Consider the following 15,369-nt stretch of genomic DNA (forward strand, 5'->3'; position numbering starts at 1 on the left):
GATGACACAACGCGAACGACTCAAAAAAGGGCTGTTTCCTTTGCGCGCGCTGTAGGGTGGCTGACGCTGAGAGCTCACGACAAGCTTGTCACTATAGATCTTTACAAAAGGCATGTGGAATTTAACTGTTTTTTTTTTATTTCTCACAGAATGCAGGAGGCGAGTGCCACTCACGAGGAGCGAAGATGTGCCAGTATGTGGAAAGTTGCATTTCTCATGTTTGTTTTCGTGTGGGCTGCTCCGTGGACATTCGGCTGGCAAGCATACTATGGCATAGCGGACTGCACAGAGGTCGAAAACATTGACGCGGATAGAAAAAATGCATGCAATAGTAGCAGTTTTGCGAAGTGGTCAACTGACCGTGAATGACTAATGGCAGGTCCTTCATACAATTCATGGTCAAGAGTCGTATTAAATTGATTGCGAAGGAATAAGCGATGCATGGACTATGACGGACGCCGCAGTGGACGACTCCGGAATATTTTAGGCCGCCTGAGTGTCTTTAACGTGCTCTGACAACGCACAGAACACGGGCGCCTTTTGCGTATCGCCTTCATCGAAGCGCGGCCGCCGTGGTCGGGATTGAACGCGGAACACAAAGAGTACAGCGATATGTCGTATTACGATGAAACAAACAAAAAAAATCCAGCGCATGCAGCAAATTCAAACTTCTAATGCGGTAAGTGCCTGTGAATAAACGCTGAAGGCACGTTAATTATTATTTTTGACCTCGACTCAATCTTTCTGCGGTAAGTAAATGCCGCAGATGCTAATACGACCTTTTTTTTTTTTTAGGTTTGACTTTTTGACAAGTAATCCGTGTCTGTACTGTTTAAACTTTTCTTTTTTTTTTTCATTTTGTTCGCTTACCTGCCGTTGGCTCAGATGAGACTTACAGTATTGAAAATGAATAAACAAATTACCTCGGAAGAAAGACCTGCGGAATACTACAAACTGCAAAATGACTTAATATGGTGAAGCTAAAGCCTCGCCTTTTAAGGAACATCACCATGAATTCGGTGGCGTCCACTGCAGCAAAAGGGTTACAGCCGATAATCACCTGTCACGTCTGCCTTGTGCTACTCGCCGCCAGCCTATCAGCCCCCCCCCCCCCCCTTAAGCTTATCCCAGCAAACTTCCTGGCCTCATTACGCAACGTAAGCATCTGTAGAACTAAACTACAATTCTCTTTTTGAACTCGCTCTGTCATTCCAGAAAAACTCTGGATATATCTTTCTCGCATTCCGTGCATATCGTGCCCAAGTCTATTTCTGCTTTTCTAAGCTAGAACACCAATTCTCTTATGCTTGCAAATACATTGGTTTTGTCAAGAATCCGTACTACTGCGATAGAACATCCCCCACAGAGCCTTCTTTCATACAATCCCCCCCCCCCCCCCCTCCCTCCATAAGAAAAAAGGAAAAAACTTACGCAGCCACCATCTCCGGCTGGAAAGAAACACGTACTGCGGAGCAGGCACAAAAGAAGAGAGCATTAACGCGCACAGCGGGCCCCACGGGTACGTCATTCGCGAGGCGCGAAGTACACGACATGCCAGAAACGCCCCGCCCCTCGGTGCAAGGACCACGTGCAATTTGCCGGCGAGTCCCTCCCGCGGTGGCGGAGCAGCCGCTGACAACCGCCAGGCGGAATGCTCCTCGCGCCGCTGATGAAAGCCGACAACGGGGAGAGAACGGGAACAAGCGCACGAACCGACCGGCGAACGCCGAAACCCAGCACTTCAGTACCAAAACGAATGAAGACAAAAAGAGAAGAAAATATGGAGAAACACAGAAAACAGCTTAGAAGCAGCATGGTATGCACAGGAGAATCCCGAAGCACCGACGACTACTACGACGAATAGCAGTGAAGCACCGACTCGTACCGGCGGCGGCTCTTCTTTTTCGGGGAGGCCGTGGAGAGAGCGGCCGGCTACGGGGGGATGATAGTATTCACTGTGTTCACGGGCTTGTTGGTTCTGTTTCCCCTCGCAGCACCGCCAGCGGCAGCGTCGGCAACGCGCGCGCGCGTCCCTTGTTTTCCTTTGCGGCCGCGCTAGGAGCAGCAGCCCACAACACAAGGAGAGGGACCAAGAGAGGGGAAAAGAAAGAAAGGAGGAGAGGCTGAGAGAGTGCGCGAGGAACCGCAGGCGAGGCGAAGAGGAAAGAAAAGAGAGAGGGGACCTCCGGAGGAGAGAGGATCCCGGAGAACTCACCGAGCCGGCCGCATCTCTCGACAGAGTCAAAATGCTCCCCGCACACCTCTGGCGTTGTGCCGTGGCGGCAGTACGAGTCTCGTAACGGGACCCACACCGTGAGACGGTCTCGCCGAGCTGTCCGTGTGTCGGTCGCGCGCCTCCGTACGTCCCAGCGGGCCCGTGTGTCACTCTCGGGTCTTCAGAGACCACTTTCGGTATTGCCCCCTCCCCAGGCGCGGAAAGAGCGGAGAAGAACAGGCTAGGAGGATCAGCGGTACGCAGCACCAGCAACCGGGCCTGATTCGAAGAAAGACAGCTTCCCTGCGATGTGGCTTCGGGTGTCGCGCGCTGAGACCTGCGGACAGCCAGTGCCGCAGTTCGTGGTGGTCTTCGTCTGATATATTGGTTCTGTCGCCTCCGGTATTCTTCTCGAGAGCGCGCGCTTCGAGCGCGCGCTCCTTCGCCGCCTTGGATTGTCGCACGACGCGCCTGCCGATCTGATGACGCCTGAAGGAGAGCGTGATGCGAGCCCGGCTCCCGAGCACAGTGGATACTCGCCCCCGCGCCGACCGAAGGCCAAGGCGACCAAGGTAAGTGTGCCCCTTGCGGTAGGCTTTTCCAAAACATAAGACCCCATCCTCATTTGATTAGGACCGCAGTCATCAGGGCGGTGCTTGTATCACAAAACAATACGTCTTTCAAACGCACAGATCCTGCAGAACAGAAAGTTCTTGCGAGGGGTATGCACTCTGTGAACGAAGGTATTTTTATGTGTAGCTGGATCAGCTTCGCTTATTTGAGGGAGTTTTGAGGATGATTTCGTAAGTTCACAAATCTGAAATGTGCATTTGAATGGCGCTACTTTTGGCAGGCACAAACATCGGCAGAATGCACTGCTGAGTGCAGGTGAGAAGACCTGCGTTGCTGAGAAATGTAAATATTTTTTTTTATCTCTAGAAAGGTTGCCACCAACATGCGCGATTACTTTTTTTTAGAATTTCGAGAGCAGTACTGTTGTGCGCTTATTCCTCTCGCATACGTGAGACATCGATCGACATCAATAATTTTCGGCGACCTGGGCTCTGGGCGATCGGATACCGCTTCGAAAACCTTACATCAGACTGTTTAGATACCAGATGATTTAAGATTTGTTTGGATATGGAACTCACCGTAGCTGGACCTCAGACAGGAAACAGTGCACGTAGATTGAATGCTTCGGTGTGGATAGCTCTGGCCGTGTTCTTGAAAGCATGAAGAATATTTACTCTTTTGCCGCCAAAAAACCGAGACATTTTTCTCACAAGTGGTCAGTAACGTCAAATCTTGATAAATACTGCACCTCTCATGCATGAACTCTTTTTACTTATGAAGAAAGTTTCTTTCCCTACCTGTATGCATCAAAATTCACCGCTACAAGTTGCTTGCGAGACCCTAATACATTTCGAGAGGCATGCGTTCAAATTTTTCTCCCGGGTTCATTTTGTCTAGAAAAATAAGACAATAACATTAAGAAGCAAGCCTCGACCTGGATCAGGCCCTACCACTGAACAAACCTTTAAGGTCAACTGATTAACCATTAAACCATTAAGATCACTAATCCTGGATGAGGCCCAACCGCGGGCCATGGAAGAATAATAGTAATCTTTGGGTAAATTTTACTTCTTTACTAACAGCACACTAAAACCTGACACTGCCGGAAACGTATAGAGGTGGGTACAATGAGCCGAGTGAGAGCAATAAGAAAGGCATCCTTATTAGCTTTGTATCCCATCTTACCAACGGCGCTATTCCAGTTACTGAGCGAAATGTCCAGCAGAGCCTAGAATTCATGTCGTCCGTCGCTCTCTGTCAACCAGATCACTTAGCAGTGAATTGCTGCTCCAATAACATGTAAAAGTCGTCCACTTGTAGAGAAACAAAGCACACACAAACAAGAACGATGACGATTCAAATAGAGCATTACAACAAATGAAAAAAAAATGCGTGCATAGATCGTAGAAAGAAGTGCACCACCAACAAATCCTAAAAATCTCGAGAAACATCTGCGCAAACGTGTTCGACCACGTCTCATGATTTCTGGCCGCATCTACATAGAAAATAAATCCAGTACGGAATTCAAGTATTTCGGCATTTTTATTATTAGACTCGCTGATATCAAGTTATATCGAGTCTTACATGATTACGTTACGACTGATGACACAACTTTCACTACTACTATGTTTTTACTATGGGCAGAGGGCTTGGCCTCAAGCCCTGCGCACAGACATAACGTTCAGCGTGAAGAAATCTCCTATTTCACTCCTTTTCTGCCGCATCATTGCACAATGTTCTGATCTTATCCCTTCTAAGTCATTCCGATCCGACAACCTCAATTTGCACATGTACTTCCACGCTACCGTGAACGCGCCATTTGCCTCTTTGTCATCAGCGAAGCTATCCTCAGCTAGGGCGCGACTGTCCACAAGCCGCTCTTCTGAGAAGGCGCCGAAATGTTTCGCCGGCGCCGCAACACGTATTGAGACAGAGGAGCGCGCTTCGAGCATCGGAACGACCTCGCTGACGGCACGTGAGAAGGTGCGGCGGCGGGACCTTGCGCTGTCAAGCGGCGATGAAGCGAGGCAAAACAAATAAGCAAGGCACGCCGAGCAGAACGCGTCGCGAGGGGCCGAAACGGAGGAGGTAGGCCGGGGCGAAGCAGAAAGAGAGGGTTGATGCGGACGAGCCGCGCGCGCTAGGAGCGGCGGTGTCTCGTCCGGAAGACGGCGGCGACGCTGGGTTCATTTACGTTCTCTCCCCACTTCTCACCCGAGGAGGCGCATGTGACGCGACACCGGCAGGTCGCACGCACGACCCGCGGAAACGCCCTGCGGCCAGGCGCGCTCCCCTGCGGGGCTTCTCGGCCGGCTCGTTCCTCGGGCTTCGCCTTTCTGGTGCGCAGAGCGGGTGACACGTCTTCGGCGGCCGGCAGACAGCGTGTCGGCCACGGCTGTGTACACCTTCTCTCCGCTCGCCCTGGCTCCTCGTAATGACACCTCCCATTGCGACCGTGTACGAGGCCCTTTCGGGCCCGCTTGCTCTGATCGGTGGGTGTGGATCGGTTAGGGCGCGTAACCAAGCTGCAGTTTAGCTAAAGGCAGGACTGCTGCTGGCCAAATAATAGGTTTCGCCCAGAACACGCCAGCTGCCTGGTCGTGGATCATGGTCAACTGACTGCTCAGTTAGAGTGTAACGGACTCAGCTGAAAGGGAAGGTTATGTGTGCAACGACGTCTTACCCTGATGACACGTCACATTGCTGCGAACATGGCTGTTATTCTAATCGTGTCTTATGTTAAGCGGATTATCCCGTTATGATGTAATCTAAAGGCCTTAAAGAAGAAGGGATGGTTGAATGAAAGCGAATATAGTAGATGTCTGGCTCTGGCTATAGTGAACACGTCGGTCAGCTCAACTGCTGCGCGAGCCTAACCTTCTTTAGCTCAACGATTAGCTAGAAAGAAGGGTATGATCCCTCTGGATCATTTTCTTTTCCTGCTAGATGTAAGGAACTTACGGTTCCTTAGATCCCTCTGTTCAACTCTTCATGTCGAGAAAACATCACCAACGGGGCTGCAGGAGTCAGCACGGGCAGAGGTGAAGGACGTAGTCGCTCACAGGTTTCGTAAAACGTTCACTTCCATAGAAGCACGAGAACTTCGTCGGACTTGCTCGGGAAGAGTTCCCACCCACTTTTCAAGAAAGCTCGAGATGCGCCGCTGTGTGCATAGAACACAGCAGGTGAAGTAACCCGACCACAGCGTGAGCACTGTTGTTTCCGCCACTGTTCACAATTGTGTCGACAAAGGCGCCACTACGGTCTGATGCTCGTGACATAAACCCTATGGCAGCAAACACGATACAGCTTCTCTTGAACTTTCGGTATCAGGCTCAGGTTTTATACTTAAGTCGGTAATCCAGCGCACACCGCAGTGGGCATGCATGTCACGAACTGTAGATAGATGGATGGAAAACTATTCAGCAAGAGAATTCGAGGCCCGCGGGCCCCCTGAGTCTCCGCACGACCCCACTCATGGCCTAAACGTTCATGTGGTGTTGATCCATGACCTATGCGGCCCGGCTGACGGCGATCTTCTGCCTGGCCAGGTCCGCTGACGGTAGTGAAGTCTCCCAGACATCCCAGGTTCGGAGAGGCACCGGCCTGGCGGGGGGAGGAGACGCCGGGCTTGATAGGAGGATGAGGATAAGGGTGGCCTTGGGGTGGGAGCACACATAATTTGCATATTGGGGGTACCGGCATAAATTTAGAAAGATTTGGCTGGTATAGGCAGCGTTCGCGTCTGCAGGCGACGCCAGATTGACTGCTCTCTGGTAGTGAGGGATGGGTGGGGTGGCGGGTAGATTAGGCGCTCAGCGCGGGAGTACTGTAGAGCGGTTTCATGAGTATGTTTACGTAGCCTGGACAACTACGTCGATGTATGTTTCTCTTGAGAAGACGTACGTTGAATTTCGGTCGATCAAAGCACACTAATATTGTATACGGACTCAGAACAAACGTTTCCACCCACAACAAAGTATTTCCGAAGGTGTTTCGTTTTATGAGTGAGATTTACACTGATGTAATTATTCTCCGGCACACACGACCTTCTGTGTAATGAAATGAAAAATGGGTGTTCTGTTGGTAATAGCTTGGAGTACTCTAAACACTGACATATGTATACAGAGAATACGTTACGGGCCAAATAAAATGAATTTTTTTTTTAACCTTTCATGGAAGTTGTATTTCCTTCATTTCTAAGCTAAGAACTGTTACTTGTCAGGGAAAAAGAAGGACTTCATGCAAAGTGTGTGAACCTCCTCCACAAAATGGTCTGCATAGCACTACGGGCCCATACACTTTAATGTACACGTGTTAGAACGACGCTCATAGATATTTATTTAGTTCATTTAGAAGTGGCGACCACGTACGCAACGACCACGCGAAGCTGCATGAAAGAAAGCGGCTTTCAGTTGGTCTTTCACACATACAGCTTCCTTTATCTTTTACCGTTTTGTGGACCAGGAATCCGCTACCTTATTCGTCAGGTAAGAGCTTTAAAATCCGATCGAGACCCGCCTGGACAGGAATCGCATGGGCTAGATTACATACACGCACGCGATCGGCAAGGCGGGCGCTGTTAATACATCCTCACCGTTACAAATCACTAGCCGTCTTCGAGAAAGGCACCGATACCGAGCCATATGAATGACCACAGCGGCTGCGCCATTTTTCTTATTTCGATTCATGCCTGCGTAAAAACGCCGTTGGACGAAAGCAGAACGAAAGGAAGGAGCCATTTGTAACGGTTGGACAGATGAAAAGCTGACCACGGTTTACGCACTTTCGCGGCTGAAATCAAAATAAGTGTTGGTTAGGATTATTCGCTATTTCACACTGAAATGGTCGCATTAGGAAGAAGCGGGAGGCTCGTGCCAAGAGGTCACGTCTTTATCAACGTTTGGTAGATTATGCGTCAAAAGCAAACGACATATGAAAATATAAACAACGTACTGAATAAATGAAAGCCGGTTTGCGCAGGTCACCAAAAACGGAGAGGCGAGCAAGTTTGGACTCTTATCTTACAGTCCGATAGAAAAGAATCGCCTGTGAATAAAAGACGCCCCGAATGCTGCCTACCAACTGAGGGTTGATTAAAAAAAAAAAAAACGCAGGGCACACATTTTACGTGCCGGTTACAGACGTTTGACTTTTCGGTCTCTTCGCGTTATGCGTTGGAACTCTGCGCCAAAGCCTGTATTCCGTGTTTTTTTGCCAATACAACCGCGGTTAATAGAAGGTGGAGTCTTTTATTTAAACGAGTTTTGCGCCTCGCTCCGTAAGCTATGACCACAATTTGTTTTTTTTTTTTAAGAGAGCAGAAACGAATACAGGACACCAATTACTTTGAAACTAAAAAATAAAAATGCTTTTTCGGTTTCTTACTGCGCATTTCTTCTCCGAAAACGAGGCAGGACAGCAGACTGATCAACAGAAACGAAGGGTAGCGAAGTCGTTCACCCTACTCCGTGGCTCAAACAATTAGGAAACATTTGTGGCACAGATTAAGTGGACATGCTTAAATATTACAAGTGACGGCGTACTAATTACCTTTGACATTCAATCATCCAGCTGACGATATCTTTTTAGGTGCTTGTGTTTTCAGGCGTACAGCATACAGGAATGCATGCCTCGTATTTTTACTATCGGCTTTACTCAGCGGACAGTGCAGACGTATAGACAAGAAATAACTTGAGATCACTTGCTACAGATAATTTTATGGAATTATTATGGTGCAATACGATAATAAATCTCATGATTTTGATAACTAGCGCCGCATGCGATTATGGTACGTATGTAGTACATGTACGGCTATACTTCTGCGGTATCATAAATATGGGGCCTATTCGTATTAGACACAATGGCACTTATAGAAACGGTCAGGTAGGTCGCTACCGGTGTAGACACTGCAGTTTACTCAAGCGCAGTGAACACCACACGCAGTCACCCATGCAGGCGACTGCATGCACGTGACACACACCACACACACCAATGCAGGGGATACATGTCAAGCATAAAAAAGCTTGTTCTCACAGGTGATACAAGTCCGAATGTGCGCATAATCCTAGAGGGGTGTGCATGACTTTTGTGTGAGACGTGCCTGTCATTTCCTTCTTATCATCCTCATCTGGGATGACCTGCAGGGTCGGTCACCAGGATAACTTCTCCTGAGATTATTAAAGAGTGCTTCCCTTCCCGTCGAGAACTGCATCGTTCGCTCGAAAATTACCGTCTTCCGCAAAAAGAAGCACCCGCAGTAAGCGCACGATACTGCAGCTGTAGTGTACGAGTAGGGTGCCGTCACGTGACCTCCAGTGTCACGTGACGGCCGCACGGTTTATGCCCACGCAGTGCGCAAGTGCTCGCACTGCCGCTCAGTCACGATCCAGCAACAGGCAAATGATGGGGAAACCGCGGCGGATGGAGGAAACGGGCTCCCGCGGCTCCGTAACGGACCAAAGCGTTTGTTTCCCTGCTGGCCGCCCGCTGCGCCTCGCTGTCTGCCGACTGTCTGTGCAGCGCGCGAAGCTCCCACGGGTTCACGGGAAGCGGCATACGCACGTGCGCCCGCCGAGTGTGGAGCGCGCACCGCCGAGTGTGGCGCTCCAGTCGCTTCGAAACATTTTATGCGTGGCTGGGCGCGGGGCCAATCTGGAGGCTGTGGTTCGGAGCTTTTGGCAACGTCTCTTTTAGTGTGTTTCTGGGAGGATGACGATCTTCCCGGCAGACAAAATTAATGTATTTGAGGACGGTGCGTGGAAATTCTCCAAGCGATGCAGTGCGGCCCGTTAGCTTTTGACACCGCACGCAAGATGTGCTTTGAGGACCTACAGTGCCGTAGTTTCTCACTCTTAGGGATGAACCTTTGCCGAATGCGGCGGCAACACAAACACTCAAGTGACGCGTACACCAGCATCGTATACTTCGACAAGCGACTCTTTGGGCGCGTTTCCCCAGCTTTGTTCGACGTGGCGTAATTCATTGCATTGCGAGTGAGACTGGCATCTCCTGAGTGCAGTATACGACAAATCGCTGTCGATATGTGGTCGTATTATTAAGTACTATCAGAAACGCGGCTCTCCGAAAGATCAAAGCGATGTGTTAGTGACTACAAGATGCTCTTCTTCGTTTCGTCTTTCACAATTTCCTTCCTCTATATCTCACTTCACGGTGAGGCGCAGCCTAAAATTGCTCCAAGTTTCGAGGGCAAAACGCCTTCCGGCCTGATCCTCAAGCCTACCAGTTGTCCAACGACTCTGCATTTGATAAAGCTTTGTAATCTCCGTCGTCATTTGAAAGCGAAAGGGAACGCCCCCTGACGGCCAAATTGCGTACTTAATCCGCCGTGATTGTTGCTATGTCGGCTGCTAATAACAATCAGGAGACAGGGCAAGTCGGACGACGAATCATCCGCAGGGTTCGCTAGGGCAGAGGATCCTTTCCACCTTCCTCTCACAGTGGCTCTTTTCTAACAGCACCGTTACCTTCCGCGAAGCGGCAGTAACGAGAAAGCTAAGAAGCTATGAACGAAGCAAGAAAGCAGCGCGACATGAAGTTGTTAAAGGCTGTCTCTGGTGGCGCGTTAATGCTTAGTGTAATTGCCACCATCACTTCTTCATGGCGATACAATTGGTATCCCCCCCCCCACACACACACACACTCACACACACACACCGCTTCTTTCTACTGCCTACTACTCAGCGAAGCTTGGAGAATCCCCGCCCGTGCTTCCATCCTCCTTTTCGGGAACCGGCAGCCCTCCCCGCGGCGTAGGAGCAGCTCCCCACTGAGACTGCTCTTCGCCAAACGAATGCGGCAGCGTGCACGTGGTATAAGGCCGGAATCACGACCGCATGCACAGTCGGGGCACAGCGGCGGCCAACCAACCCCTTCCGTACGCACGCGCACCGGCTCTGATTGCAGGCGTTAGGCGCCGCCGCGCCACTCTCGGGCAATTACAAAGCTCGCCCGCTGAGCGCGGCGCCGCGAAAGGGTGAAGCAACGGCGGCCGCAGTTTGCGAGCTCAAGCAGGCGGCATCGCTGCTTACGGCAACGGTGCTACAAAGCAGCGTGTGCGGATCTTCTCCGAGGAGGCGTTACTGCAAGATCGAGTTTCGCGTGCTCGGGCGATATATTAGAGACGACAGTGCTGGGCAGGAACCTTGCGCGTGCGGTGGCGGCGAAGGAAGCGGCGAACACGGTGTGTGTGACCTAGAAACTGCATGGGTATTGCGATAAAAGGGCAGCGGTATAACGTCGGATCGGGATCTTCAATTTGCACTGGCGGTGTTGCACTGCCCTCCCAACGTCCCCCCCCCCCCCTTCCTCTTGGAGTTGTTATTGTTTTCTGAAGGTTTATTTTGGTTTATTTGCAGCCTCTCCACGCTACAAAGCAGCTGCCGTGAGAAAATTCTTTCCCTCGGGTACAGTCCCTGCTTGGAGTTCATGGGGCTCTTTCCGCTGTCCGAAAGGCGAGGGTATCTCGCCATCGAATTATGCGTCTTTTAGTTCAATGCGTACGGAGGTTACCTGCCAGAGTGGAGTAGAAGTTCAACGATTAAACAATTTCCACATGAACGCAGTCTTACGACGAGAATGGAAAGTTGTGCGTGCGCATTTCTCGAACATTCGTAGTCCTGAAAAAAGCCTGATTTCTAGAAAGAATGTCTTTGTATGACTGTTGTGCTTAGGTAGGGCCCGCGGACCAGGACGAAATACTCTTTAACGAAGAATGTTTCAGGAATTCTGATGGTTTTTCTTTGTAGCTTTATCGCTCCCCTCAGGCGAACGTTGTTGATAATAATCCTATTATTTTACACCGGTAAAGGATGTACACTGCTGCACGATGAAAACTGCTTTATGGCTGAGAATAAGTAGCCACAAATGCCGCAAAGGGAGAAAAACAAAAACGTAAATGGACGTTCTCATTTCTAACATCAAAACCACTGGGGCTCTTGCTTACGGGCTCGGAGCACTATTGATGCGTGAGAGCAGACAATCCCACAACATCTTATCTAGTGTCCGGTAGGGACCGGTTCACGCCTTCCATCCACTGGGCCTTGTCTATGTCGAGGTCGGAAGAAAAAAAAATGTTCTTCTTCGAGGTCCAGGTCGAAGGACAATTTCCTGAAGGTGTTGGGCGCTGGGTAGGTAGAGGAGTCTGACGTCTCTTAATGTAATAGGTATATCTCGGTGTGTGTAAGTCTCGCGTAAGCTTTGCGGACGAAAACGCGCCGCTTCTTGCAGGCATCTCCAAAATTTGCGTTCTCTGTTCAGGGAAAAGGTTGCGGATCATTAGAGAAAACCGCTTTTCGAATAAAGTGTGCTATAGTCGCCTACAACTCAAGAACGCAGCGGCTTTTCCCCGTCAAAGGAACCCCTTTAAGCCAATAGCGTCGGCCGATTCTCGTCGTCCGGCTAGCGTGACAATGCACGGAGTGGCAGATGAAAGGTGATAGCCCCCTCCCTCCATAGTCGGGGATAGACCCTTCTCTCCATTGTGGCACCGCTCCCTGCATTGCCACCCTAGCAGGGTCATGAGAATCGGTCATCGCCATTGACTGGAGGGGGGTTCCTTTGTCGGGGAAAAGCCGCTTCGTTCTTAAGTTGTATCCGACTATAGCAAGTGTACGCTTCTCACTTGCGATTTCATATCAGATCACCGGCCTTGAGATCAGTAGCCCGAACAGTTAATCACTACTTGTGACTGAAAAATAGTGCATAAGCAAACCCTTGATTCAAGTTTTTCAATAGGGCACATTGAGACTTAACGACCTAGTTCGAATTTCGCACAGTTGAATGTTAAAATTCTTTTATGCTGCAACGATGCATTTAGGAAAAGTCAATCTGCTTTGTATTCACTGAGATGGCATGATAAAATAAGAAGTTCCAATGCTCCTGCCGGTGAGATTAGAAAGGTCAGTGCGCTTTGCACTCACTAATCCGAAGCTATAAAATGTGCTATTTCTTCAACACAATAGCTAGACGGGCTAGTTGGTAATATATTGTTAAGCAGCAACGCTAAACGTGAGGACGTAAGGGAGAAATGCACAGGAACAGTGACTCAAAACAATTTTTTATTGAGAACGGACAATTTGGTAGCGGACAAGCAAACAAAAACACGAAAACCAAACGCCCGTGTTACTACCTCAAATCAAGGTGCTATCAGTAACAAATGAAACGCGAACAAAAGAACTGAGGTGCGAATATAAAAACACAAACATGTAAGCTTCTGGAAAGGAAAGTAAGCCAAGTTGTTCAACCCTTCTAAAGAGTCAGTATTGGGCACTCTTCACGCATTCAAAGTGAAATTAATCTGCGCTAGCATTCAGCTTTCCCAAGCTAAGATATTCTCATTTTGCTGTTCGTGTTTCAATTCCCTTGTTCGCTTTGGATTTGCTGCTGATAGTATATCGATTCTTTGTCACGTACGCCAAGCCAAGCGTCTTGCTGACACACAGTTTTGTTTTTCGTCCTTATGTGGCATGCCTCACAAATCTCTCGTGTTCTTCGGTCTGTGCGTTTGAACAAGATGTCCTCATGTTCTCGAACAACGCGAAGCTTGATTTTCACTCTCAACAATTGTCACCTAGATTCGTGGACCGGGTTAAATTCAAGGAATTCTGATGTTATTTCAGACATATGTGAATGCCCCACCCCGTCTTGCCGCTGCATACTTGTGCCTAGGAAAGCGGTATTTTATAAGCGTGATCCTCAGAGCAGGGAAAAGTTTTTTTTTTATGCATAATCGCGCAGGTCACATGTGGTTATTTTGGTTTTGTAGCCTTTTTTTTTCCACTATCGCACACATGCAACTAAGTCCCTTCGGTGCAAAAAAGAGCTAGTTGTATTACTCATGCCGACGTGACTGACGAAATACTCATGCCGATTGATCCATGAAAAATTAAGAATTTATAAATTCCGAGCTCTGGTAGACTACTGCCCATTGGCGGTCCGTTCGCCGTACCTTGAATCGTGACAATAAATGTAGTCAAACTCAGGAAGCTCAAATCGGGCGTGCCATCAACTCGAAGGCTCAGAAACTGGGACATAACTGCTAGAAAGTTGGACGAAACTTCTCATTTGCTTCATAATGAACGAATTTTCGGAAATGTTTGTTTCAGCTAAATAATGATAAAAAATCACTCCTCGAGTCCTACATTGGCGCAAAGATTGAAGCACAGCGAGCAGGTGTAGCCGATTTAAGTATGCTCTAGCTTCAGTCGCTACCCTTATTGTCACGCGCTGATTTTTACGTCTTCACTGTCACATCCTCTACTTTGTCCCGTCTCTCCGGTAAACCTCCCTCTCTTTCCTCCTCCTCCTCCCCTAGATTTGACAAACGAAGCAATTTTGCGTTAAAATAATAAAATGCTCTGGACGTGCATTTGATAACGGTTGCATTAAATGATTCTGAACATTACTAGAGCTCACAAAAAAAACACACACAATGGTTGGTTTATGGTTTGTGGGGTTTAACGTCCCAAAGCGACTAAGGCTATGAAAGACGCCGTAGTGGAGGGCTCCGGAAATTTCGACCACCTGGGGTTCTTCAACATGCACTGACATCGCACAGTACACGGGCCTCTAGAATTTCTCCTCCAAAGAATTTCTAGCCGCCGCGGCCGGGATCGAACCCGCGTCTTTTGGGTCAGCAGCCGAGCACCATAACCGCTGAGCCACCGCGGCGGCAAAACACAATGATCTGTTTCTTTTTAAACACTGTAGCATATTTGTGAGTTAATGTGTACCGTCGAGGGTAGTCAGCTTAGGTGCTTTTCAGAAGAACCGGCAGTTCTCATATTTTGCTCAAGTTTGCAAGTTGCTATCAGGCTACAGAAGCTATCCAAACCATCTTGCAGGCCTTTGGGAGCAGGAGTAAGCCCTGGTCAGTTACATATTCGCAATTATGTTCTCGCAAGAGAGCCCTCTCGCTACAAGTCTCTGCAAAAAGAAAGAAGAAAGGGTGAGTATACGAGTTGAGATGCCTGGAAAGACACTTAACCGGCGCAGTGGTGCAAGCCGTAAAAAACCGCTGACCGAAATTTGTTTCGATGGAGGTCAGATACTGTTACACGCAAACATCAACAGCATGTATCGCCCAGCCGGCATAGTTTCATGACGCAACCTCGTTGTACCCGTTTTGGAAGCTACAGCGAAACCTGGCTCCTGCGAGCACCCGCCTTGAGCGCGGCCATTATCGCCGCGCTAACGGCTTGTACCACGGCCACCCAACGAGAGTGTTTCCGCCGGAGGCTATCGTCCGTGCGCTTGACCTGCTTGCGCTTGCGAAGAAACCGGTAAACAGGGATAAAAAAAAATGATCTAAGGGCGCGTACGTGGGCGCGTTTGTAGAACACTAAAGCTTCAAGAAAAAAAAATAGAAAAGAACAAAAAGTAAGCAGGGTAAGGAAGGACACGGTTCAACGACCTATATATAACGCGCTGTCCAGCTATGCCCTGACGCAACGACATGGTCGGCAAAAAAACGTAAAGAGTGGGGCGTCTAAATAAACAGCGCATGCCCTGTAGACACAGGACCGGGTGTGGAAGGCATTCATCGCGAGCAGGAGGATCGG

General features: G+C 49.2%; 1 protein-coding gene across 1 annotated transcript in view; it reads left to right on the forward strand.

Moving 5' to 3' along the window:
• Positions 1–2,269: 2,269 nt before the first annotated feature.
• Positions 2,270–15,369, forward strand: part of LOC149339413 (uncharacterized) — an 86,381-nt gene continuing 73,281 nt past the window's right edge. Inside the window, exon 1 of the mRNA XM_089550466.1 lies at positions 2,270–2,787. Within this exon, the coding sequence (XP_089406592.1) occupies positions 2,698–2,787 (90 nt within the window). The 5' untranslated portion in view covers positions 2,270–2,697. The remainder of the gene's footprint in view (positions 2,788–15,369) is intronic.

The sequence above is a fragment of the Amblyomma mixtum genome, chromosome 6 (genome assembly GCF_055824585.1).
Source record: "Amblyomma mixtum isolate Tamu chromosome 6, ASM5582458v1, whole genome shotgun sequence".
Taxonomy (NCBI): domain Eukaryota; kingdom Metazoa; phylum Arthropoda; class Arachnida; order Ixodida; family Ixodidae; genus Amblyomma; species Amblyomma mixtum.